At 42.4% G+C, this 26565-nt stretch overlaps 1 protein-coding gene across 1 annotated transcript in view; it reads right to left on the bottom strand.

The window, feature by feature from the left end:
- Nucleotides 1-25496, bottom strand: part of PRMT6 (protein arginine methyltransferase 6) — a 137088-nt gene extending 111592 nt beyond the window's left edge. The window contains exons 1-2 of the mRNA XM_087697607.1: nucleotides 24734-25496; nucleotides 8367-8432 (exon numbers count right to left, since the gene is read on the bottom strand). Coding sequence (XP_087553733.1) covers nucleotides 8367-8432; nucleotides 24734-24994 — 327 coding nt within the window. The 5' untranslated portion in view covers nucleotides 24995-25496. The remainder of the gene's footprint in view (nucleotides 1-8366; nucleotides 8433-24733) is intronic.
- Nucleotides 25497-26565: the final 1069 nt, after the last annotated feature.

The following is a 26565-nucleotide window of genomic DNA, read 5'->3' as shown; positions in this document are numbered from 1 at the left end:
ATGTGAAGAGTTCATACTCTCATGGAGCCTCTAGGAAGGCATGCATCTTGGATTTATTCCACTCAGATGTATGCACCATGCCAATAAAAACTCAAAGTGGTTTTCGTTATTTTGTGTTTTTTTAATAGATGACCATTCTAGAAAGCTATGAGTTTACTTGCTTGAGCAGAAAAGTGAGGCATTGGACACCTTTAAAAAGTCTTACGCATTGGTAAGTACTCAAAAGGGTTTAAAATTGAAAAAGGAACAAATAATGGGGGAGAGTATATATCTAAAGATTTCAATAAGTTTTATAATGTCAATGGGATTAAACAGGAGCTTACAGCTCCTTGTAATCCATCATCTAATGGTGTGGCTAAGCGAATGAATCGCACGTTATGTGAGAAGATTCGGTGCATGTTGTCCACAACTAATCTCTCGTAATTGTTTTGGGGAGAGGCACTTAAAACCACGGTGCATATTTGCAACCGATCTCCACATCGTACACTTGAAAGTGGCATCCTTGAAGAGGTTTGGTCTGGCAAACCTGCTTCATATGACCACTTCAGGGTCTTTGGCTGTAAATGCTATGTACATGTACCTATTGATAGCAAAACCAAACTTGACATGAAATCTCATAGAGGCATCTTCATGGGTTATGGAAATGAAGGTGAAATGGGCTATAGAGTTTGGGTTCCAAGCATGAAAAATGTGCTATGCAGCCAGGATGTGATATTTAATGAGTCAAAGCTGCTGAAAAATGTCACATCTAATGACTCAAACAAAATGAAAGTTAAATTTCAGCATAATCAGTTACTTGGGCAGACATCAACCACTGCAAATTCAGCTCCTTTTGATGCTGATTATGACAATCAGCATATCATTATTGAGCCAAATGAAAATGGGCAGCAAGGGGATGTTGAACATCAACTAGAGCACCAAAATCAGCATGCTGAGAATGAATTATAGCAGCCTGAAATTGTATTACAACAACCTGAACATGCAGTTCAGCAACCAAACAATGAGGTCATTGACATTCCCTTGGATGTGGATCCATTATCTAATAACACAAATCATTGGATAAGAAGGTCTACACGTGTCAGAAGACCTGTACAAAGATTTGATCCTTCTTTGGACTGCACTTTGCTCACAAATGAAGGTGAGCCTCTTACGTATAAAGAGGCCTTATCATGTGAGCTAAAGAAACAGTGGGAGCTAGCTATGCAGGAAGAAATGAAGTCATTGTATCAGAATGATACTTGGGATTTGATCACATTGCCCAAGGATAGAAAACCCATTCCTAACAAATGGGTCTATAAAATCAAATGTGTGAATGGCAAACCCAAATTCAAAGCCAAACTTGTGGCTAAAGGCTATGCACAAAAGGAGGGATTGATTTTCACGAAGTGTTTTCTCATGTTGTCAAAATGACCACTCTACGAGTGTTATTTGCCATTATAGCATCTATGGATCTTGAACTTGATCAGATGGATGTTAGAACTGCATTCCTGCATGGTGATCCGGAAGAAGAGTTGTACATGAAACAGCCCGAAGGCTTTGTTATACAAGGAAAGGAGAATTTGGTATGTAAGCTTAAGCGAAGCTTGTATGGTTTGAAACACACTCCTAAACAATGGTATAAAAAGTTTGATGTCTTCATGCCCTCACATGGATTTAAAAGAAGTAGTACAAATCACTACTTATACATTAAGAAGGCTGATGATGAAAGCCTTATTATACTTGTACTTTATGTGGATGATAAGCTTATTGCTGGTAAGCATCAAAGCCAGATTAATGCATTGAAAAGACAGCTGAATTCAACCTTTTCCATGAAGGATTTGGGTTTAGCTGAACATATTTTGGGCATGTGTGTGACACAAGATAAAGAGCAGAAGCTCATATTTCTCTCACAAGAAAAGTACATCAACAAAGTACTTGATTGTTTTTCTATGGCTGATGCTAAGTCTCTTGGTGTACCTTTTCCATCTTATCTTAAGGTTAGCAAGGCAGCTCTATGAAGGGTGTTCCTTATGCTTCAACTTGTGGTTCACTCATATATGCTATGGTTGCCACTAGACTTGACATTGCTTATGCAATTGGAGTTGTAAGCAATTGGAGTTGTAAGCAAGTTTATGTCAAATCCTAGCAAAGCACATTAGGAAGCAATGAAATGTATCTTACAGTACCTTAAGGGCACACAAAGAAAATGTATTTGCTATGGCAAGGGTATATTAGATCTGCAAGGATATTGTGATGCAGACATGGCAGGTGACTTGGATACTCGCAAGTCTACTAGTGGGTACATCTTTACCTTGACTCGTGGCGTGGTTTCTTAGTACTCTAGATTGCAAAAGATAGTAGCACTCTCTACCATTGAGGCTGAATATATTCCAACCACTAAAGCTTCAAAAGAAGCAGTTTGGCTTGGTCGTTTGGTCAAGGATTTTAGGCTGTCCACCAAAACACCTGTACTTGGATGTGATAGCCAAAGCGTTGTATGCCTGGCTAAGAATGCCATGTTTCATGCACATACCAAATATATTGATGTTCGGTATCATTTTATCAAACAAGTTCTGGATGATGGTCTAGTCACACTAACTAAGATCAAATCACATGATAATCCTGCACACGTTCTCACTAAAAGTCTTGCAAAGGCTCAACATGAGCATTGCATTAGACTTGTGGGAGTTGGTTAAAGGTTCGCTTAGGACCTTTAAGTGGGAGATTGTTGGGTGTAAAGACCCTTTACGCTCTCCTGTGTATCTCCCGTATATATATTACTTCACACGTGTGAACTCACCCTACCGGGTGTAAGTGTGTCATACCCTAAGTATAAATACATTCTTTTATTCTATGTGTACCACACTAGTACACACCTATCGGTCAACTCTCTCTCTCACTCTCTATTTGTTCAGCACTGTTCAACACCTCAATTTATATGCGTGCTCTCTCTGCTTCCACTCATCCTCATCAACATGACTGCTAACAATTGAATACTAGTGGATTCTCACGTATCTTGTCTCATTTGCATTTATGCTTTCACATTGATGTTGTGCCTGAAACCAACCAACCTTCCTTCTTGGAAAGGGTGGTAATTTCCTGATTAACCACTTAATTGCAGCAATCAGCAAATAAATATAAATTGAAATGCACAATTTACCTTGATAATCTTCGACATTGCACGGCCTATTGGCCCCCAAAAATGGCGCCCTTGCGGTATTTCTTTACCTTATATTGCAAATGGAAAAAGTATAACTGTAACCAACCTTCCTTCCGTGGATGGGTGGTAAATCCCTGATTACAACTTAATTACAGCAGCAAACAATTAATGCAAATCTGAAAATACAAATTTACCTACTGATCTTGGACAATGCACACCAAATTGGCCCTAAAATTGACGCCCCTTTCGGTATTTCTTTAGCTTTATTAAAGAACAAGTTGATTTACAATGGGATTCTCCCGATCCCCTTCACAATCCAAACTCCCCTTGCTGTCCAAAGTGACCAGCAAGTCTTCAATCTATTTTGCCCCTTGATTCGGGCACTTAATTGGCATTCACCCACTTCATAGGCGACGGAAATGCCCCAAATTCAATGGCTAGCTAGTCCTCCACTTGAATTTAGCTGAAATTCACCTTCAACCCTGTTGAATCCAAGTCTTGGAGCTTCCAATTTCTGGCACGCTTCCCAAGGCTACTGCTAAACCCTAATTTATGCTGTAAATTAGGGTTTACAACATAGAAATTTGCAATTTCTCAGCCTCCAAGGGTCCAAATGCTGAGATCTTCAAAGCAAGGCTATGAAATGGTTGGGAGATAAGAGACAGAGAGCTGTAGAGAGAGAAAATTCAGAGTTTGTCAGGAAGAATGACTGAAAATCAATCAAATGCAACTGGTGCCTTGCCACAACAACTTGTAGATGCAAAGAACTAAAGAAAATCAATCATTTACTGCTGTTGTCCTGTCCCAACAGCTTGTAGATGCTGTCACCTTCTCTTGATTGGTCTTCTCCTGCCCCTGGCTGCCTCAAAAGGTCCTCCAATGGCTGCAAATCAAACCAACAACATCTCCTCTCTCTCTCGGCTGAATACACTAAAAATGCCTCTCTCCTGTTAGCAGTCATGTTTGTCATGCCTTGTCATCTCCTGCCTGTGAGCCTCAGTCTGAGTCAGATGAGGACTTTAGGAGCTCTGACTTGTCTATCACTTGTTTTGACGGAGGAGGTAGCTCATTCTAGAGCACTCAGTTTATTGCATTTCAGTGCATTTTCTCCTCCAGTCGGGTTTTTATGTGCATTTCCCGGGGCAGTTTCTGCATTCTTCAGCCTGCCTCACCTGCCGCACATTGTCCACCCTTACCGGGATTTTTCTGAGCATTCCTGGCATTTTTACCAGCATTAAATGCTGGTCAGACATATTTATGGCCTCAAATTTCACGTCGGCCAGTTTTTGGGTTTTTTGGCTATTTATAGCCATTTCCCACTTGGCAGTCAGTTGTATTATCATCTTCCCTCCTTCTTTGGCAGGTGCACACTCCGACTCCGTCATCTTCCTCCGTCTTCGGTGCTGCCGTCATCATCAGCCTGATCTGGTGCCCTCACTGACGCTTCGGGCTGCGTGCAGGGACTGATCAGTCCATTTCAGTGTATTCAGCATTCATTTCAGTCAGTGTAGATTTTCTTCCTTCATTCCCTGCTTTCTCTCTCTCCTCCTCAGTGTTCGTGTTCTTCTTCCGTTGCGCACTCTCACATCTCCAACCTCTAAAGACGTTTTTCAGTCTTGCATGGGCATTTTTTACAAGTGACAACCTTCCCAAATGGTTTTTCCAACATCAATCATAATTAAATATTAATTTTCAATCTTTAAATACTAAAAATTAATCTAATAATTATTTTGGTGCCCTGAAAAATTATCTGACTAGCCAATAATTAAATTGGCTAAGTAACTTCCATTCCCGAGTGTCTCTGCGTCATCTTTGACCATTAGATTGGTATTAGGTATTATTAAGCACCACTTCTCTAGTGTCACCAATCAACACTTATGATCAAATGAATAACCTAGGCCAACAACTCACACCAAGTACCTGTGCAACATAACTTATAGCAACTTTTGCCTTTGATATCCCGTGATTTCCTCGAGTCCCAAGCTCGTAAATTTACTTTAACTCCAATTGCACCTCACATGTGTAACATTTACTTAATCATGTGATTAAAAGTTAATCCACATGTTAAGTGAGGTTTCAAAAACACATGTCCTAATGACAATAACTAGGATCCTTTTATCTCCTCCACTAATCCAAGTGTCTCTTGCTATCAAAACTAATCAGCAAACCTCCAAACCAATTTGCCCCTTGGTTTGCTTGGGGATTGGCTTTCACCATGCTTCTTGAAAAACAAATTCGGCCCCAAATCTAATAGTGACTAACTAGCCTCTTGAATCTCCCTAAAATTCCTCAATTTTAGCTGCTAGAATTCAAGTCCCATGCCCTCAATTCTGAGTACACATCCCAAGGTGGCTATCAAAACCCTTGGAAATTAGGGTTTACAACAGAGGTTGACTAAAATCTCTTCCTCTGATTGTCCAAATTGTTGAAAAATGCTGAGATAACTTGAGAAACGGCTATGAAATGAAAGAAAATATTGTAGAGAGAAATTTTAGAGTTTCATTATGAGAAACGCTGAAAAACTACTACTGCCCTTCTCAAACGGCCATGGAACCTGGTCACCTACAGCTTAAGACCACCAGAAAGATTACTCGCCCCTCCTATATGTTGTCATCTACACCAAAAGGACCTTGGGCTACTATCACTAACTCTTGGAGGGCTGCAAACTGCTCTTACATACTATAGGACTGATCCTTAGTGACTATAAATCACATCAGCAACCTCTCCTTGCATTTTAACAACCTTATCCTCTCTCACAATGGCTGGAATAGACTCCACCAGCCCCTAAAACGTTTTTCTTACTTGCATGAGCAAGTTGTGCCAAGTGGCAACCTTCTAATCCCATTTTTCAATATTATCCAGCTTATTAAATTAATTTTCAGATTATTAATTTTGAAAATTAATTTAACAATTATTATAGTGCTCTAAAAATTAATCCCACCAGTCAATAATTAAATTGGCTAGGCCAATTTGTCTTCCAAGTATCCCTAAGCAATTATTGACCCTTAGACCAGTATTAATTAATTGATTAATACCTGGTCTCTAATGTCACCACCCACTAACGTTAGTAGCCAATAAATTGGTCTAGACCCAAATCTAACATCAAATACCACCTCGTACCTGTCAAACATAACTTATTACAACTTTTTCCTTTGACACCCACTACATCCTCAAGGTTCTTGGCCTATTACCATGAAATAATTGCCATGTGCATCATATGTGCTAAACAACCTTGCACATTTTATTAATATCTTAATCAAATGTTATCAGTAAGATTAGAGCATTTCAAAATTTCACATTTCCATAACAATGTCCCTATGCTCATTGATCTTATTCCTCCACTTCCACATTGCATCATTCTAACAAGTTATTCATTGTGACTAAACAATCTCCCCTTGGACGATTCTAAAGTGAAATGTCCAATTCCAAACATTTGAAAATTTGGGAGCCTTTTGCAAATTAGATTTCAATTCTACCTTTTGTTCTATCTCAAGCAAATAAAGTCTAAATTTGTTGGAGAAGGCCGGTTTAAAATATATGCATGAAGAGCTTTCCAATGATAAGTCACATCATCGGGTCTTGATATGAGCTTTAAAGGGTACATCATTTGTAACACATTGCTCTTTAGTTGTGGAATTGATCTAGCAATGGCTAGGACACAAGGCCAATGACCCTTACAAACCCTTTTTTATGGCAATCCATTGGTAGTAGCAAGATCAACAGGGGGGGGTCTTTGGAGGAAAAGGAGTTTTTTAAGTTTACTACAATACTTGATAGAAAGCAGCCATTGGGCTCACAAAATCTCTTCCTTCTTCTAACTCTACATGTCAACTTCTGGCCAGCATTTAACCTGCTCAGATGGGCAATGATGGCAACTGCCACGGCTGTTACCTGACAGCCAAGACCAGTCAGCACTACTTCTGTAGTGTCCAGCAGCTCCAGTGATTTGGTGTGCCACTTTACAGATTTTCCACAGCTAAGCATGACCAAGAGACTTGTTTGTCATCACTTGGGCATCAATTAGTTTGCATCTTCGAAGCATGGACCCTTGTGAGAAGCATGAAGCACAACCAGAATTTCCACGCTAAGCAAGACCAAGAGACTTGTTTGTCATCATTTGGGAGTCAATTCATTAGCATCTTCCACGAATGGACCCTCCTTCCTATGAGGTATAGCCAGACTTCCCAGTGTGCCACATTGCCAGGCTTCAACCATCATACTCATTCTCTTCCTTCTCCACTCTGCACTTGCTTACACTCCAGTCCTTTCATACACAGATGACCAAAAAGGCAGGGCTTTCTCCAAAAGGCTGTTTGTCCACAATTTTAAGCATACCCAAATTCTTATACTTGCGCACCACATTCCTATAGCCTGTCTTGTCTAGCTCTTTTCCAAACATCCATTATATATGTCTACCACTGTAAAGGAACAGTTCTCAGGTCATAACCCAATATTTTCAAGCAGAAAAATTGTATCCATCTCAGCATATGACTCAAACAAAAAACATCATCAACATCCTAATTAATCATGTGCTCGTGCTCTGAGCTAAAAGTAGAATTGAAGATGCAGCAACTCTGCCAAGGCACAAAATAGACATGTTAACTATGGAACTGACTTCCGTAACATGCAACTCTGCCTGCGACACTCAAAATCCATGACTAAATAAAAGTGTGTAAAACAGCATTCTGCATCACTCATTTAATGTTTTCCTGGCAATATATGCTTACCAACAGTTACTGGCTTGCCAACTTTGGATCAGATAGACATCTGCAGATTGTTTTGCAAAGGACTGAGCGATTCTGACTCCTAAACTGAGTTATTTTCAAAGTTCTTACAGATATGTTAAAAAAGCAGCAGGTAGAGGTGGAGAAGCTTCTATCTCCAAAGGAAACAGTGTTACTAAAAAATAAAAGAAAACCACAAAAGACTAAATGAAAAAAGGCTAAACTGAGTCATATAAAAGTCATTCAACAACAAAGAAGAGTGTTACCCTTTCATAACCTTATTCCATGCTATACAGCAGGTGTACGCACTAGCGACTGTGTTTTTAACACAACAACAACTTGGTTTGATACCAGTAAACTCAGACATCAAACAGTTTCTTAATTGCAAACATATCAGAAATGCAGATATGCTACACTTACAAAACATATAACAAATGTAGGTATGCAAGACACAAAAATATGATTGGGCTTTTAGTTAACACTGCTTGGTTGGAACCACTGACCTTATCACGGATGAGATTAGAATGTTGATATATAGCATCCCTGTAAGTTTCTGTTCGTGCGCGATCCTACAAACCAATCAAATAGTTAATACCCCTCACTTTCTCCCTCCCTCCCTTTCTCCCTCCCTGAAAATGTCAGGTTCCTCCCCCCAAGAAAATCTCAACTGCAAGACCAAAGAGCAATCATCGAAGCCAGCTTGAGGAACCCTAGCCCAAATGTCTTCAGCAATTGCACGCCCAAAATTATTGATTTCTGGAAACCCTAGCCACGTATCTGCTGTAAAGAGCAAACCCTAATTCCAATCTACTGTAAAACATAGCTCGCACAGCCCGAGAGAGAGAAAGGAGAAGAAAAAGAATTATCTAACTAATGATAGGAAACTATGTACTTTCTTAGGGTTGTGTGGCAGACTCAAAGAGACAATGATTTTAATATTGTTTGAATCAGCCATAATTCTAATTGAACTAACTATATGGCCCAATAGTAATCCAAAGAACACTGCAAATGCACATTTCCTTAGATTTAGAACAAAGCAAACTGCCAGCAATGCTCAAAACACTTTCTTGAAATTATTAACTATCTATCCCTAGTGGTAGCTGCCCCTAGATCATCAATGAAAACTCTTAGCTCTTCTGGGGAAATTTCACCAAAGATTTTATCGCTCGTGTTACCAAGAGCTAACGGTAACCAAAATTAAAGTTCATTTTAATTAAATCATTAAGTCCATTTCTCATTTTGGTGGTAGAACGCTTGCTCCAATGTTAGAATTTGCCAAATCTATGGGCAGTGCCCAATGATTTAGTCTTTAGTTCTTTTTTAGTTCTAGTGTAAACACAACTAAAGTTATAAGTTGTGTCACCATTCTTAGAGTTAGAGTTAGAGTCAATTAACTCTAGTTGAGTTAGAGCTAAGTCTATCTTAGACCTATCTTGTACCTTTCATTCTTATTCTTTCAGTTCAACAAGTACACTCTACTCTTTTGCTTCAGTACACTCTCATTGTCTCTCTTTTCTCTCCTCCATAGCTAGCTGCCATTTTCCAACATTTGGTATCAGAGCAAGGTCCTATGCGGCGCAAATTCAATTCAGCCACAGTCAACCAATGCCGCCCCGCCTAATGTCCTGTTGCTGACAACCAACTCTCTGCCCAAGGAAGAGAAGGAAGAGCTGCTATTGTTTTCAGCCTACACGCAGCCCTATGCATATTCCTGTACACAACCCAAGGAGCTATTGTTTTGGAGGAGTTGCTGCTGTTTTCAGCTCTGCCCCTTATTTTCTCACCTCTACCTGCCATATTCTCAGCCCTACCGCGATTTTGCAAACCCTAAAAAGTGCAAAATCCCTAATTTTCAGATTTGTGATTTTTTTAAAATTTCTGCAATTTCCCATCCATTTTGGCCATCTCTTTCCAAATCTCAGCTTGTGCTGCCCAAAATTTGGGACTTTTGTCAATTTTTACTCCTGGAATTCAAATTGACAACCAATTGGAAGAAATTTCACAATTTCTTTGACATACCCGCCAAAAATTTTGGGGCTTTTGCCCAATTTTCAGTCCCACATGCAAATCTTCATTGGAAATGTCGACATTGCACAATTTCAGTGACATTTGTGCAAAAAATTTGGGGCTTTTTTTCCTAGCGGCTCCGACATGCATCACAATGCAGATTCCAGCTGCTGTTTGTTGTTGGCACATACCCCAAGATGGGATTATTGCAGAAATTCAAGCTGTAAGGTACAAATTTCTACATTTCTTTGAAATTCTAGGAAAAAATTTGGGGGTTTTGCCCAACACGCATTCCAAGCACCAAACAAGTAGTACAACGGCATTTACTTGCTGTTACAGTCAAATTGAACAAAAAATTTTGGGAAAATTCAATAAATTTTGGTAAGAATCGGCATTAAGTTGCTGTAATTTGTACTTTTGAGGACACACACTACGAGGCAAGTGTGGTACAGCAATGGATTGCTGCTATTTGTAGGCTAGGTGCTGATTTGGGTCAAATTGGGCACACTTTGGCATTTGTGCGATAGTTTGGTACTTGTTGCATAATCCCAAGGGGATTTTTGGTACTCTTAAGGAATACAATCTATACTTTAGCAGAGAAGTATTTGGCTGCAGATTTTTGTCCATTATTGTTTACAGCACACGGCACGTCAAGGAACCAATGATCAAAGCAACATCCTTGGTGTCCTCACTCAAGAGGAATAACTTGATGGATCAAACTACCTGTTGTGGAGTTTTATGGTCCGTAACCTTTTTGTAGCAAAGGACTTGTGGAACTATGTAACAAGTGAGTTGCAACGACCAGAAGATCTTGCACCTCAAACACCTCAACATAATGGTAGAGGATAAGTTGCTAGTGCTGTTGCCCCTCCCCCCTCCTACCGAGGATCAAAGGAGATAGGACTCAAAAGATGCAAAGGACTTTCTTTGATTGCCTTGTCAGTGAAAAGATCGATCATTCCACACATCCGGTCTTGTAAGACCTCGAAATCAGCATGGGATGTACTTGAGCGTCTCTTTGCACCATGTAACAAGGCCAGAATATATTATCTCCGTAGAGTTAGCCAATGTGAACATGGATGAGGGTAGCATGATAGATCACCTTACTCACACACAGGATTTGCACAAGCAATCGCTCAATGTGGATGAAATCATTCAGGATCCTAAATTGGTAAACATCACACTGAACTCTCTTCTAGAGTGGTACCTTGGTTTCCACACCTCTTTGATGTTGTCTTTGAGGAGGAGCAGCAACCCCTTACATTTGTGGAGTTGGAAGGCCTCTTGTTGCAAGAGAAACAAACTCAGAAGAAAGTTGCATTGCATTCAAGAGATGTGGCTATGCTTTCCAAGTTAAAAGGCAAAGGAAAAGTCAAGCAAAATGCAAAAAATAAGCAAAAGGTGTTGATCTAAAATATGCATTACTTGCTAATTAGCCTCTTAAACAGCCCCAAAACACATTAAAAATGCTCTTTTAGAGTAAAACCCTAAAACGGGGAGCGGTTCGAGAGAGTTCAGTGGAAACCCTAAAACGGGGAGCGGTTCGAGAGAGTTTAGTGGAAACCCTAATTTTTGGGGCGCCCTTCCACATCTATAAATAGACAGGCTGCCCCCATTCAGCCATCATCCTTGTTTTACAGGTTATACCAGCCCGCACACCCTCTACTGTTGTTGGCGCCCAGTTTCCAGCCTGCAGCCCACCTCCATCTGCTCTCCAGCCTGCAGCCCACCTCCATTTGCTGTCCATTGCTGTAGGCGACAGCTCTCAGCTGCTGGCGACTGCTCCAAACTGTCCCAGACTGCTGTTCAGCCTGCTGTCCATCATCTCCAGGGTCAGCCAGCCAGCGTTTTCAGCATTGCAGGCCTTGACACTCTCAGACACTCTTTCAGCCTGCTGTTTACAGCAAACTGTGCATAGTTTCCAGCCGCCGATCAGTGGTACACTGTTGTGTTTACCAGTTTCCAGCCTCCAAACTCCTGCGTTTTAGTGACCAGCCTGCTGCCATTCACTATTCAGCACTCCTACACTCTAACTAGTGGTCACAGACTTGGGATCCGTCTTCGGTGGACATCACACTCCGACATTGCTCTACCCTTGAGCACATTGTACACTCTTACATTCATTTACAGCATTCATTCACTTCAGAGTTGTGTTCTCTCTCTCCCTTCTTCTGTTTGTGTTTGAGTTTTGAGTTTTGCGTTTAGGGTTTGAGTTTTGCCCTCTGTGTCTATGTCTGTGTCTGTGTCTGTGTCTTTGTGTTTTTGTCGTGGTTATACGCTCTGTGTGTCCTCAGTGCAAACCCTAGCAGTCTTCTTAACATGGTATCAAAGCCGGTGCTCTTGTAAAGAGTATCCTGCGGATGTTGTTGAGAGCTAGTCTTTGTGCAAGGCACACAATACGACTCGTAACCGAATTACAATGTCCCAGACACCTTCTTCTCCAGTTCCTATGATGTCTTATCAAGCTTCTCCATCATTGGAGGCCCTGAGACGGCATTATGGACTCGGTGAGGAGGACGACACTCCACCTTCACCAGATTTCACTAACATGATAGAGGAGGACTTTGAGGAGTACTATTGCAATAAGTATGATGATGTTTACACCCTTCCTACCAGTTTTGCTACCACATCCGGACCGGTTGGTGAGGCTAGCCACCTCTTCGATTATGGAGAACATACGGCATTCGGAACGTCTGGCGATCCATCTTCATCATCTCAGCCAAGTCCAATGTCAGGTTTGTACAATTCTTTTGTTTTGCATAAATCAAAACCCTCGCATGTTTCTTCTTTTGAGGTACAGGATCCGAATGGCTTTGCGTATGTGAACTTCAATAGAGGGGGCTCACGAAGCAGACGAAATTCAAGTACATCTACAACTTCTGTTTCATTTGAGCATGTCACGCACACTTCTCACTTCCCTCCCATCCCACCCTCTTCTATATCATACCTCTCATCATCTTTCCAAAACCTTGGATTACACTCCACATCTGCATCACACACCCTAGGGGTTGGATCTACCATCTCCGCTCCTAGCACATTTTCCTTCTCCAACCCATTCTCTACCTCTTTGCACCATGGTACTTCGTTAGGGGGAATGCCACCCTTTAACACAGTGCCTCTCACCTTTCAGCAAATGAGCACACCCATCACTCCTGGGACGACTGTGATGGGCATCCCCCTCACTTTCCCCAGCTTCACATCTCCCATGACCACTCATACGCAGGGGTTTCCATCCTCAGCTTATGGTGCGTCTTCACACTCTCCTTGGGTTACACCTACGCAGGGATTCCCATCTTCTGCTCCCCGTGTTCTCATCCCACCTCCTTGGGTTCCTCATGTGGCTACCATACCTATGCCTAGTCAACCCATCCCTACCTATGGATCCACCTTGCACACTACCCGCATGCTTGATGGGCACTCTAGGGCCCATTCCCAAGTGTACTCCACTCCCCCATCCTACCCCCACTACACTCTTTCACACTATCCATCTCCGAGCACTACCACTCCTGTTGCAACGGCCAAGAATGCCTTCACGGATAAGACACGTCTTAACAGGTCAAATTTCACTACTTGGTCAAATTTCATGCAACAAGTGCTTGAGTCTCAGGGTCTTTGGGGCCTCGTCATTGGTCTAGAACCTATGCTGGACCCTCGACTAGCTCACCCTAACTACATCCGTCAATGGAGAGTCCGCAATGCTACAGCCAATGTTGAGTTGATGCAAGGATTACTTCCTGAGTTTCACTCTCAGTTGCAGCACTTCCCGCTCGCATCAGAGCGTTGGAGTCACCTTCTCGACCGCTATGCGGTTCGCGATTGTACTCGGCGCATCAATCTCGACTTTGAGCTTCAAGAGTTCTCTCTTAAGGAAGGGAATGATCTAAAAGTCAAGCTGGCTGACTATAGGCGGTTACTTGCCGAGTTCGCCACTACTGCTCTCCAAAGTCAGATGACGATCAGGTTACATTCTTCTTGAATAAGTCGTCCGCAAAATACTTCAATTTCATTCAACACATTATCTCCCAACATCAATTGCCAACCTTCTACGAGTTTGAGCGCCAATTCTTGCGTTGCGCAAGGCTGCATGATCAAGTCCACAAGAAATCTTCATCACAGCCTTATTCAGAGCAAAGGGAGTTGGTTGCTTCTTCTTTGGGAGGGAAAACCACCAATGGCAAGAACTCGCTAGATGCGAAGGCAAGCCAATCAAAGGGTGACTCCTCTTCCTCCAATGGAACCAAAAAATCAAGACCTATCTGGCAGCAACTCCCTAAGAAAAACCGGTTTTGCACACACTGCTAGAGAGCAAGCCATGTGGACGAGGAGTGTCGCTCCAAGGCCCAAGGTCTTCCACCTAAAAAGCCTCAGCAGACCGCTGCAACTTCACAGTCCAGCGGGGCTACGCCTTCCGCTACTGCCCCATCTGCTCCTCCAGCCCCCACAGCGATTGCTCGACATATGGCACTCGGACAGCCTCAACGGCCATCCTTCTCTACTCCTGAAGGATTGGTTGATTGGTCTGCAAGTTCCGATCCCGTTGCACTTCATGCATCTATCTCACCTTCCTCCCTACCTCGTCAAGCGTTCCCTTGGCAGAGCCCTGCTACTGGACGTACGCGATGGTAGCCACCTTCTTAGACTAGCATGTCTCTAGGTCCTTTCAGATACCCTAGGTCTGTCTAGCATTCATTTTTCGCACTCTTAGAGTCGGGCCCATAGAATTTTTGTCTCTACATTTTAAGTCTTCCGCTACATTTACTCACACACACATATACATTTGCATCTTTGCACTTGTTCCTTCAGTTAGCTTTTCATTTTTGTTTTGTTTTGTTTTTGGAGCATCTCACTACTGACCTCTCTGATTACAGACTTTGATCTCCTTTGCAGGTTTTGTTTTCAGTGTAGGGCTAACATGCAGGTTTGCCCAGTCCTACCTGGGCTGGAGACTTGGGATGTGCGCTGTTCCTTCATGGTTTCATCATCCTTGGAGTTTTACTCTTCTACCAGCATGGAGGCTTCCCCTCCCGAGGCGGATCGTGCAGGATCTCTCTTGATGCTATCATGGCGGTGACTTCTACCTAGCTCTTCCAACTGGGATGCTTCCTTCTCCTCTTCATTCTTTATGGTTCTCGGCACCACACGAAGACCAACATCAAGCTCCTCTTCCTTCTTCGGCATCTACATCCAGGTTGAGAGGGGGTTCCTACCCTTCTTGGTATTCTACACGCGTCAGTACTTTGTCTTCGACATCGGCTTCTTCCCCCTGTTGTACCTTACCCTTTGCATTGCATGATTTCATCTTTGTACTAGGGCGCTTGGGCAAGTGAACAATTTTTCCATGAGGGACACTGTCCAAGTGGCACCTGTTGCATGAGCACTCTTCAGCATGTAGCATACTTTGCATCTCATTGTGCAAAGCACCACTTGAGCGGATCCTAAGTTGTTTCCATCGGCGGCTATTGTTACCACACCACCATCCTTCTTCATCACATGGATACCTCATCACCTACTTTTCCTCGTCATCGACACCTTGAGTGGATAGGTTAGCTTGTACTGTTTTGTGATGTGTTAGGTGTACCCTCCCTACTCCCGTCTTCTGGGTCACTATTCCTCAACCGGCCACATTCCATAAAATTTACCACACTTATTCCAAAAAAAAAAAACACACACACAAAAGTTCCATGTAGTTCCATTCGCCTTTGTAGGGCTTGGTAGGCCACTGGGCAGCCGACATATACCCTTTGTCCGATGCCCTATTCTCTCTGGGGTGACTACTTAGATTCCCTTGGTAAGATAACCATCGCCTCTGTAGTCTTGGTAGGCCACTGGGCAACCAACGTGCACCCTTTGTCCGATGCCTTGGCTGCTTTGAGGTGGAACGCCTTGGGGTACATCAACATCACAATGGCTGGCCTAACCTTTCGGCTCAGTTTAGAGCCTGAGAGGGGGTGTTGAGCTAAAATATGCATTACTTGCTCATTAGCCTCTTAAACAGCCCCAAAACACACTAAAAATGCTCTTTTAGAGTAAAACCCTAAAACGGGGAGCGGTTCGAGAGAGTTCAATGGAAGCCCTAAAACGGGGAGCGGTTCGAGAAAGTTTAGTGGAAACCCTAATTTTTGGGGCGCCCTTTCACATCTATAAATAGACAGGCTGCCCCCATTCAACCATCATTCTTGTTTTGCCTACACCAGCCCACACACCCTCTACTGCTGTTGGCGCCCAGTTTCCAACCTGCAGCCCACCTCCATCTGCTGTCCAGCCATCATCGACTGCAGCCACATCATCTTCAGCCTGTCCATTGCTGTAGGCAACAGCTCTCAACTGCTGGCGACTACTCCAAACTGTCCCAAACTGCTGTTCAGCCTGCTGTCCATCATCTCCAGGGTCAGCCAGCCTGCATTTTCAGCATTGCAGGCACTGACACTCTCAGACATTGTTTCAACCTGCTGTTTACAGCAGAATGTGCACAGTTTCCAGCCGCCAACGGGTAGTACACTGCTGTGTTTACCAGTTTCCAGCCTCCAGACTGCTGCATTTTGGTGACCAGCTTGCTGCCATTCACTATTCAGCACTCCGACTGGTGGTCACAGACTTGGGATCCGTCTTCGGTGGACGTCACACTCCGACATTGCTCTGCCCTTGAGCACAGTGTACACTCTTACATTCATTTACAGCATTCATTCACTTTAGAGTTGTGTTCTCTCTCTCCCTTCTTCTGTTTGTATTTGAGTTTTGAGTTTTGCATTTAGGGTTTGAGTTTTGCCCTCTATGACTGTGTCTGTGTCTTTGTGTTTCTATCGTGGTCGTACACTCTGTGTGTCCTCAGTGCAAACCCTAGCAGTCTTCTTAACAGGATGATGCCAAACAGCCATCAAATAAGACTGTCCAAGACATAGAGAAGTCTAAAGAGAAGGGAAAATGTCATTGTTGCAAGAAGCTAGGTCACTATATTGATGAATGCCATGAGAGATTAGCCAAAGAGAAGAAACATGACTCCGATTTGGTTGTCTAAGAGACATCAGCCAGCAAACTTATTGATGGTGATGCTTCAACCGACTTTGTGGAGGATGACTATACATTTTTGACTTGCAATTATGATTCTTCAATGGCTGATTCAGCATTTAATGCTACTGAAACACAGCAAACATGGTATTTTGATAGTGAAGCTTAAAAGCACATTACTTCTAGCAAGTGTTTATTTTCCTCTTTCCATTCAACCCCCGCTCGAAAGCATATTACATGTGCAAACAACAACAAATATTATGATGTTTGTGGCATTGGGACAATCACTAGTATTGCTACAAATGGTTTTGAATTCATGCTTCTAGATGTCTTGTTTGTGCCTGGCATTACAAAGAACTTATCGTCTATCTCTGCTTTTAACAAGCATGGCTTTAAGGTCATCATTGAGAATGACAAATGCATTGTCAAAGACAAAGAGATGGATTATTCACTCAGGCTATCTAGGACCCAGTATAAGGGTTTGTTTTTGTTGGATACCTATTGGTGTACAATCTCATGATGCTCTAGCAATCACTACTCTTATCGCCCGCTATGCAAAATATGGAGCTATGGTATGCCCGCTATGGACATACGAGTTTTGGGAGGTTGATAACCCTTCAGAAGTGTCATATGGTAGATGCATTGCCTCCAGTCGAGACTCCACCTCCTCATGCATGGAGGGATGTATGTTGGGTAAGATGCATAGATTTGCCTTCAAAAAGGATGGTGCAGTGTGTGTTGTCCGGAAATTTCAGCTTATTCACTCTGATGTTTGTGGTCCCATGAGGACACGTGCACTTGGAAGTCATCTTTACTTTGTTACATTTATTGATGACTACTCTTAGACTTTAGTATACATGGATGTATGGGCTTAAAACAAAATCTGATGTGTTTATGCATTTAAAACATCTTGTTGTAAGGCTTGAAGCTGAAATTGGCTTGAAAGTGCAGACACTTCACACGAATAGAAGGCAGGAATACATATCTCGTGCTTTTGAGACATATTTACTTAATCGTGGCATTACACATTAAGCCACTGTTAGAATGACTCCTTAGCAAAATGGTGTTGCTGAAAGAAAGAATCACACTCTTATAGAGATGACTCGTTGTATACTCAAAAGCAAGGGGCTACCTCATAAATTTTGGTTAGACAGCCTTCAATGTGCAAATCATGTGTTGAGTCGTGCACCCACTAAGGTACTAAAGACGATCACCCCATTTGAAGCTTGGCATGGCAAGAAATCCAAGATTCACTACTTTTGGGTATTTGGTTGTATAGCCTATGCACATGTTCCAAAAGAGCTTCGTGGGATGCTTGATGACAAAGCTGTAAAATGCATATTTACTGGCTACAATTTGGAAAGTAAGGGCTATCACTTATATAATCCACGCACAAAGAAAGGTTTTGTCAATAGAGATGCCATATTTACTAAAAATGCTACATTTTCACATGATCAGTTTCAAATGCCAACTACCCATCTTTGGAGTCCATGACTGCTATAAATGGCCAGAAAAACATAATACAGCATGAAAGGGCTGCTGTAAATGCAGTAAAAACAATCTCGAGATAAATGTTACAAACTGCTGATTTTACAAAAGTAGATGATTGTGATGAGCATGTATTTATGAGCTCACCATGGGATGATGATGAGCCTACTTCCTTGGACGAAGCTCAACAAGATGTACATTGGATACAGGCCATGCAGAATGAGTTAGACTCTATTGCCACAAACTCTACATGGGATCTTGTGGATTTACCACTTGCCAAGAAGGCCATTGGCACAAAATGGATTTTTAAACTCAAACACAAGGCTGATGGTACCATTGACAGATACAAAGCATGGTTGGTAGCAAAAGGCTATGCACAGAAGAAGGGCATAGATTATGAAGAGACTTTTGCTCCTACATCTGGTATGAGTACGGTGAGATGTGAAATTGCTATGGCTGCAAATTATGGTTGAAAGGTACATCAGTTGGACATTAAGATAACATTCTCGAATGGGGATTTGCATGAGGATATTTATGTGCCACAACCTCCACGGTTTGTGGTTAAGGGGAAAGAGCACATCGTATGCAAGCTAAACAAAGCTCTTTATGGTCTCAAATAGGCTCCTCATGCATGGTACTCTAAAATTGATGCATATTTGGCCAACAAAGGGTTCAAAAACAATCCAACTACTCCCACTCTATACAAAAAAAATGAAGGGGGAGGGGCTTGCTGATTATCATTCTTTATGTAGATAATATGCTATTCACTGAACCTTCAAAAGCAAAAATTGCAAATTTCAAGGCCGATAAAACTTGCGTTTGCTATGTTAGATATGAGCTGTCTACACTATTATTTGGGGATTCAATTCATCCAAAATCAGCATGGTATCATCATGTCACAGTCACAATATGTGGATAAGCTGTTACATAGGTTTAATATACAAGATTGCAAACCTATGTGCACTCCTATGCAACCAAGCTTAAAGCTGTCTATGCATGATGGTGAAGAGATGTCTGATGTTGCAATTTACAACCAAGTTGTTGCCTATCTTACTCATCTTTACAACACATGCCCTAACATTCAATATGCAGTATCTCACGTGAGCAAGTATATGCATAGCCCACGGACTATACATTGGCAAGTTGTTAAGAAAATCTTCAAATACTTGCAAGGTACTCAGTCACATGGACTATTATTTCCCGGAGGAGAGACTTGCAATGACAAGCTTATAGTGATTCAATTTGGGCTAGTGATGCAAACACTAAGCAATCTACTAGTGGACACTTTCTTTCTCAACCATTCATGCATTTCATGGCTAAGCAAGAAACAATCTACAGTACCTACCTCTCCTATGAGGCTGAGTACAAGGCAGCCTTCACAGCAACAATGGAATGTATATGGTTGCACATATAGTTGGCTTATCTACATTTACCATTGGAGGGTCCTACACCCATTCTTTCTAACGGTCAAAGTGCTATTGCAGTGGCACGAAATCCTATGTTTCATGCTTGCACGAAACATATTGAGGTGCATTACCATCATATCAAAGAGAGATGCTATGCAAGAGAGATCACCTTAATGTATGTTCTTACAAAGAAAAATGTGCAGTGGCAATTGCAGGGGGTGTTAGAATTTGCCAATTCTATAGGCAATATCCAATGTTTTAGTCTTTAGTTCTTTTTTAGTTCTTAGTGTGAACACAACTAAAGTTATAAGTTGTGTCACCACTCTTAAGAGTTAGAGTTAGAGTTAGAGTCAATTAACTCTAGTTGAGTTAAAGCTAGGTCTATCTTAGACCTATCTTGTACCTTTCATTCTTATTCTTTCAGTTCAACAAGTACACTCTACTCTTTTGCTTCAACACACTCATTGTCTCTCTTTTCTCTCCTCCATAGCTAGTTGTCATTTGCCAACATCCAAGAGGTGTTGGCACAGAGAGCAAATGAAGAGGCACTATAGGGACAGTGCCATACCAGAGGGCCAATGAGGAATCTACAACTTGTCAGAAGTGGAGCAGCGGTGGAAGCATAAACATGTGCTGAGATAAACTGCTGAAACACAAGACAAAAAGAGAAAAGAAAAGAACACGATACAGATGAGAACTCAGATGTATGCACGGGAAATGGAATCCATATATCTGAACACGAGACAGTCGCATACAACAGTGAGTCACTGGCTGCGTGGGCACTGGCACTGGCTCCTCTCTCCACAGAGTCTGCAGATGGTGAAGATGAAGTGACTAACTGAGGAGGAGCCACTGAGTATAAATAGGCTGAAAAAGTGGGGAGCAATAATGCTGGTCGGACAGCATTTAATGCTGGCCGACTGGTGCATAAAATGCCCCAATGACATAAAATGCCATACCAGAAAAATACCTAAAATACCTAATAAAAATGCCCAACCCAGATCAAGCTCAGACTCACACATGAGCTGACAAATACTCTGCTAACACCCTCTCTCAGATCATGAGTGATCTGATACAATACAATAGTACAATGAAAAGGGATCAGAAACTATACAACATAGAACCACCAAGTAGAACCATGGATACCCAAGCAGTGGGTGATCAAGCCACCACCAAGGTGCCTCGGAGAGAACCTGATGTCGATGTCGATCGTACCAAACACCTGAAAATAGAGAAGATCATAGCATGTCTCTGTGTCCATCACCAATGTCTCGCAGTAGCATACAAGACCATCCTGTCAAAAATGCCTCTGAACATAGGTGACCATGGATTCCCCGCCTTTGGCCAGACTGCCAAAGTGTCCCCTCATGTGAGCTCCAGACGAGAGCCTCCCGCTCTCTGTCAGATAACCAGCTCAGCATGAACCTGGATGTCAATCCCAGCTCCAGGATTTGATTCCGCCAGACTGAAGTCGATGCGTCAGGGACGTCCCTCTCTGGAACCTGTGCACCTGTATAAAAGTATAGATGAGGCGCGGCTGCCCCATCTGAACACCCGCTCACACTCCCTCTCTAGCACAAGAGAGTCGTGAGGGATGACCTCATCACCACCACTAGAAAGCAGCCGAGGAAGGGGCCACCAAGCCCTTCCCGCGATCCAAAGAAGAGGATCCCTTCCGCGCCTTGGACTTCACCTTGGTCGGAGGATCGGAGTCGGAGTCTGATGAAGGAGAGGACTCATCGGTAGAGTCAGCATCCCGCTTCGTCTTCTGCTCCTTCTTCCTAGAAGCCGCTAACTTCTTGCAATCCTTCCGCAAATGTCCCTTCTTGCCACAGTGGTAACACTGGGCCTTCGACTTCTTCTTCCCGTCACCCCTCTCTGAAGCTACATAAGCCTCACCTCCATAATGTGCAGGAAGCCGCCCCTGTAATCTCAAGGATGTCTCATGCAACTGATCATCAGGGGAAGTGCACGGAGGAGCCATATGGAGAGGAGAAGAAGAGAAGTAGAGAAGAGATGGAATTTAGAGAGAAAACACAGCCAAAACACAAGCACAGACTTCAGAAAATGAAAGTTCACATGCAATATAACCCAAAATCAGATCAATAGAAGACAAAATCTGCTGCAGAAAGTCAAAAAATCAGTCAAAAACTGCCAAAAACAAAGAAAACGGCCTGAAGTAACAGTCACCCAGCCACGAGAGATGCTGAATCAGCAAAACGCAGGCTGTAAACTAGAGAAAAACAGGTAGAAAACTGTCGCCAGCAGCTGCAGATGAAAAACGCAAGCAGCAGAGGGTGCGTAGGCAGCAGAGGGTGCGTAGGCAGCAAAGGGTGCGGAGGCAGCAGGCGATGGCAAAACTGCAAAAAACGCAGGCTGAAAACAGCCCCAAAACAGGTCGCCTGGCTGCGACAGCAGTCGTCTGATCAGCAGGGGTACAAAACAGTCCTGAAATCAGCAAGAAAACACAGCAGAAACACAAATCCTGAAAACTGATACCATGTCAGAAGTGGAGCAGCGGTGGAAGCATAAACATGTGCTGAAATAAACTGCTGAAACACAAGACAAAAAGAGAAAAGAAAAGAACACGATACAGATGAGAACTCAGATGTATGCACGGGAAATGGAATCCATATATATGAACACGAGACAGTCGCATACAACAGTGAGTCACTGGCTGCGTGGGCACTGGCACTGGCTCCTCTCTCCACAGAGTCTGCAGATGGTGAAGATGAAGTGACTGACTGAGGAGGAGCCACTGAGTATAAATAGGCTGAAAAAGTGGGGAGCAATAATGCTGGTCGGACAGCATTTAATGCTGGCCGACTGGTGCATAAAATGCCCCAATGACATAAAATGCCATACCAAAAAAATACCTAAAATACCTAATAAAAATGCCCAACCCAGATCAAGCTCAGACTCACACATGAGCTGACAAATACTCTGCTAACACAACTAACCAACCATTTGTGAGACTAGCAATGCTCTAGGTGTAGGAACGAAGAGTCCAAGAATTTAAGTCCAAAAGGCATGTATACTTTGATTCAAAGGAATCCCTATCACTAAACTCTCTGTTCGACTTGGCACAGTAGTTACTACTTGGCACAAATGTGAAAATATTGAAATTGGAACACTCGGAAAGGAACCATAAGTCACATTCCATAAGGGCCGAGGATGCGCCTAAAGAAGCATCAAAAATGCAATTCCTAGTCATGCCCAAAGAAATCACATGACCAATAGAGGCACGATCAAGGACATGACCAAGAGTAAAGTTCATGGAACCAAACTCCCTATCACTATGTGACCCATAGTCTCTGCATGTCATTCCAAAGTAATGGGGTGGGAGGGAGGGATAGAACAATTAAAGTAGGTGATTGTGAAAGCATAGGTAGATGCAATATAAGATGCAAACACCTCCCTTGTTGTAATTCCCATAGTGTTGTGCCTCAAAATTCTCATGGTAACTCATCTTTGGCTGCACATCACCTAAATCAAGATGAAAGAGATGTTCTATATAAGAAACATTCGAACATTGTTGGACTCAAATAGGCATTGGATGTCCTTCTTAGTCCATGGTGGTCAATTGTCGCGAAAGAAGACTCTAAATTTTCTTCAACCACCTTGTCTAATTGTGTGACACTTCCAAAGGGCTTCTTAAGGTCAAAGCTCAAAGATGGCAATTCTAGACCCAAAGGCAAGTTGGAGAAGCCACCGCAACAGCAAGCAATGACGGTGATGAGTGCATGATGAAGGTGATTACAATGATGATAGCAAGGAAAGGTTGGAGAGCTTGCACTAAAGTGAAATAAAGGGGGATAAAAGTGGCAATGACTAATAATTCCCTTTAGAAAACTTTTCAAAAGCCAAAAAGATGCTTTAAAAATGTGATAATTCTTTGCAATTTCTGGGTTGATTAACATACTAATTTCATGTTAGCAGTGTACATTGCAAGGGTGTTAGGCACATTTATTAGATTGTTATTTGGGCATCTGTATGAGCAATTAGGCAGCTCATTTAGGTCTATTCTATTTGTCTCAAGTCTTGTTCTATAGTCTATATATACTCCACCCCTCCATTCTTATCATATCAAATCAAATCCACTTGGAGAGAGGAAGATTGGAGGTATTGCTGATCATCACATGTGCCATCACCTATGTGGTTTATACAATACATCTCATGTCTTGTGTTATGGATCCCATTGCCTATTCATTCGTTCTTTCAGTTCTTGTGTTCACTCTTTCACTATTCATTCTTCTCCATGTCCTTTCAAGAACACAATGCACCGCTTAAAACAGGTGAGCAATCCATATAGCAAGCAATAGATATACCACACAACTATCGTGTCTGCACTAGGATCTACAGGCTGCAGATCAGGCCTCTAATTGAGGAATACCAATGCAGTTATATCACCCTAGTGGTACATGAGCTTCATTACTAGCTAGGGGATGGCAGAGTAAGATACTTATGATGATTGGCAGGCATGGGAAATGGGGAAAGGGTGAAGCCCATACTCTGCTCATTACCAGCACCGTCACTGCAGTCAGTGAGCAAAGAACTATAGGTTGGGGAACACAAACAAAAGAGTTATTGTTAATGAATGAAATACAAAGAGTTGTGGAACACATATATAAAGAAAACTAAAAGTCGAGGAAGCTCATAGAATCCTATGTCAGACAAATGCACAAGCTTCTAATATGCTCAATCTGTGCCAACCAAATCATGTGACAAAACTGGGGCAACAACTGGAGAGTAATTCTTGAGAATCTATTGCTAGATTCAAACCATTTCCAGCATTAATACGACCAAAGGCCCAAGAGAGAAGATACAGCACTCATGTAAACAAAAAATTGGACCTGTCAGCTAAAACAGATTCTTGGGAAACAACTTCAGACTTGTTTAAGCAACGTTATGAAACAGCAATGCTGATCAGCATGCTTTGGAAAGAAACATTATCTCAGGCTCACCTTAATCATCTCCTCGTGGATTCCAACATGAGAGTATGAATTGAAGTAAGCTGCATCCTGCTCAGCATAATTGGTAGACACAACACCATCAACACCGCAGGCAGCAGCAGTGGCAGCACCACCCGGTGGTGGCACGACCATGGGAGGTGTATGCCAGTGCTCGCTCCGTGGGCTTAATCCTCTGGGCTTTTTGATTCCTCTGCCTCTGAGGGACTTGTCAAGGCCCATGTCTCTGTTAGTTACCTCAGAGGGGGCCAGCATGGTAGACCTAGGATGTTACTAGATGCTCCAGGCATTATAAATTTTTAAGCCCATACCGTGAATCCAAGCTATGAAGTACACTATGACTAAGTCTCACTCTGCGAGATCAAAAGAAGGCTCTTTCTGTGGGTTAAGAGAGCTTCTTTCCACTGCTTGCGTTCTGGAATGAGGGATCAGATATGACAATCCCCGAGCTTCAGCACCTTCACTGACAATCTTGACTGATAATCCCTGAGCTCGGAGTCTGCCCCTGCACTGTTCTGATGTGCTGGCTTGCTCATGGAGTCCCGCACTTGCAATTGGTTTTTGCCGGGCCCGTGGCAACAGAGCCCAATTGTCTTTCACTGTTTTGCAGGAGCAAGAAACAGGGTTTAGCTTAACTTTGCTCTCTCAGACATAACGACCAGATGCCATTTTGTTGTACCCGCGCCCACCATTACAAAAAATTATGCCCTGCCTGGGAGCGGGCCGTTCCTCTCAGAAGCGCTCTCTGAAAATGGCATTTTAGTGTATTTTCCTTCTTTTCATCATGCCCTCCAAATAATTTGCCCATTTTGCCCCCCCTAATCTTAAATTTTTCAATGCCTTCGAAATTGCTTATTATATTTCTTCTGGTATTTTGGTTTGTCCCATGCCCTCGAAATAATTGCCTAATTTTTCTTGTATTTTAATATTCCATGCCCTTGAAATAATTGCTCACTTTTTCCACTATTTTGGTTTTTAAATGGCTACATTTTGTGAACATGTGAATTAACAAAATATTTCTTCCATGCCCTCAAAATAATTGCTCTTTTTTTCAAGAATTTCAAAACTTGAGAGAGCCACGAGAGCAAAGTAGCAAGCGTCAACGAGACCATGACCATTTTTAGTAATCAAAACCCTTAATTAGTTATTAGGAAATACCGTGTATTTCCCTTTAGTGGAGGTGGCCACGTATTGTCCTCCTTTGGATGCATGTGAATGCATGGGGGCTTGCTCACAGAATCCTAAGCAAACCAATTGAGCAAGATGTAGAGATGGAGGTTGGAGAACTCCACAATAGCAATGGAAGCGCATCAAAAAGCAGTGCCTACTCAACCTATCAACAAGAGGGTGAAAGTGAAGATCAATCCACCCAACCAACAAGGAAAGCACATGGAAGTGACTTCTCTAAGAAAATCGTCTCGATCAATCCTCAAAATAACTACAAATGTTGATTAGAAGCAAACCCACAAATTGTTTTAAAGATTCTAGCTATCATACTATCTACCTACACTTGACTCATTGGAAACCAAGCCATCAAAGAAAGTGGGACTCTTTAATAGGAAATTTTCTATGGGAAAAGAAAGACATTGAAAGATATATTGCCCCTTTGTCCATGTAGATTCTAAAGCATCCCAAGAACAAAGGTGGGCTCCAATTGCTAAGTCCAAGCTTGACTACGCATGTGCAAAGAGTGAAGTTGTTGCACAAGTGTTGGCAATAGGAGGCCCCATGGTCTCTATCGATGGCAAAGATACTCGAACAAAACAAGTTGCAATTCAGCAAAAGTTGGAACTTGTCATGCAATAAGTTTTTACTAACTCAACCCA

The sequence above is a fragment of the Lygodium microphyllum genome, chromosome 17, assembly GCF_053477565.2.
Source record: "Lygodium microphyllum isolate KBCC chromosome 17, Lygodium_microphyllum_v1.1.10, whole genome shotgun sequence".
Lineage (NCBI taxonomy): Eukaryota > Viridiplantae > Streptophyta > Polypodiopsida > Schizaeales > Lygodiaceae > Lygodium > Lygodium microphyllum.
The sequence above is the reverse complement of the archived record's forward strand: the minus strand, read 5'-3'. Positions and strand labels throughout refer to the sequence as shown.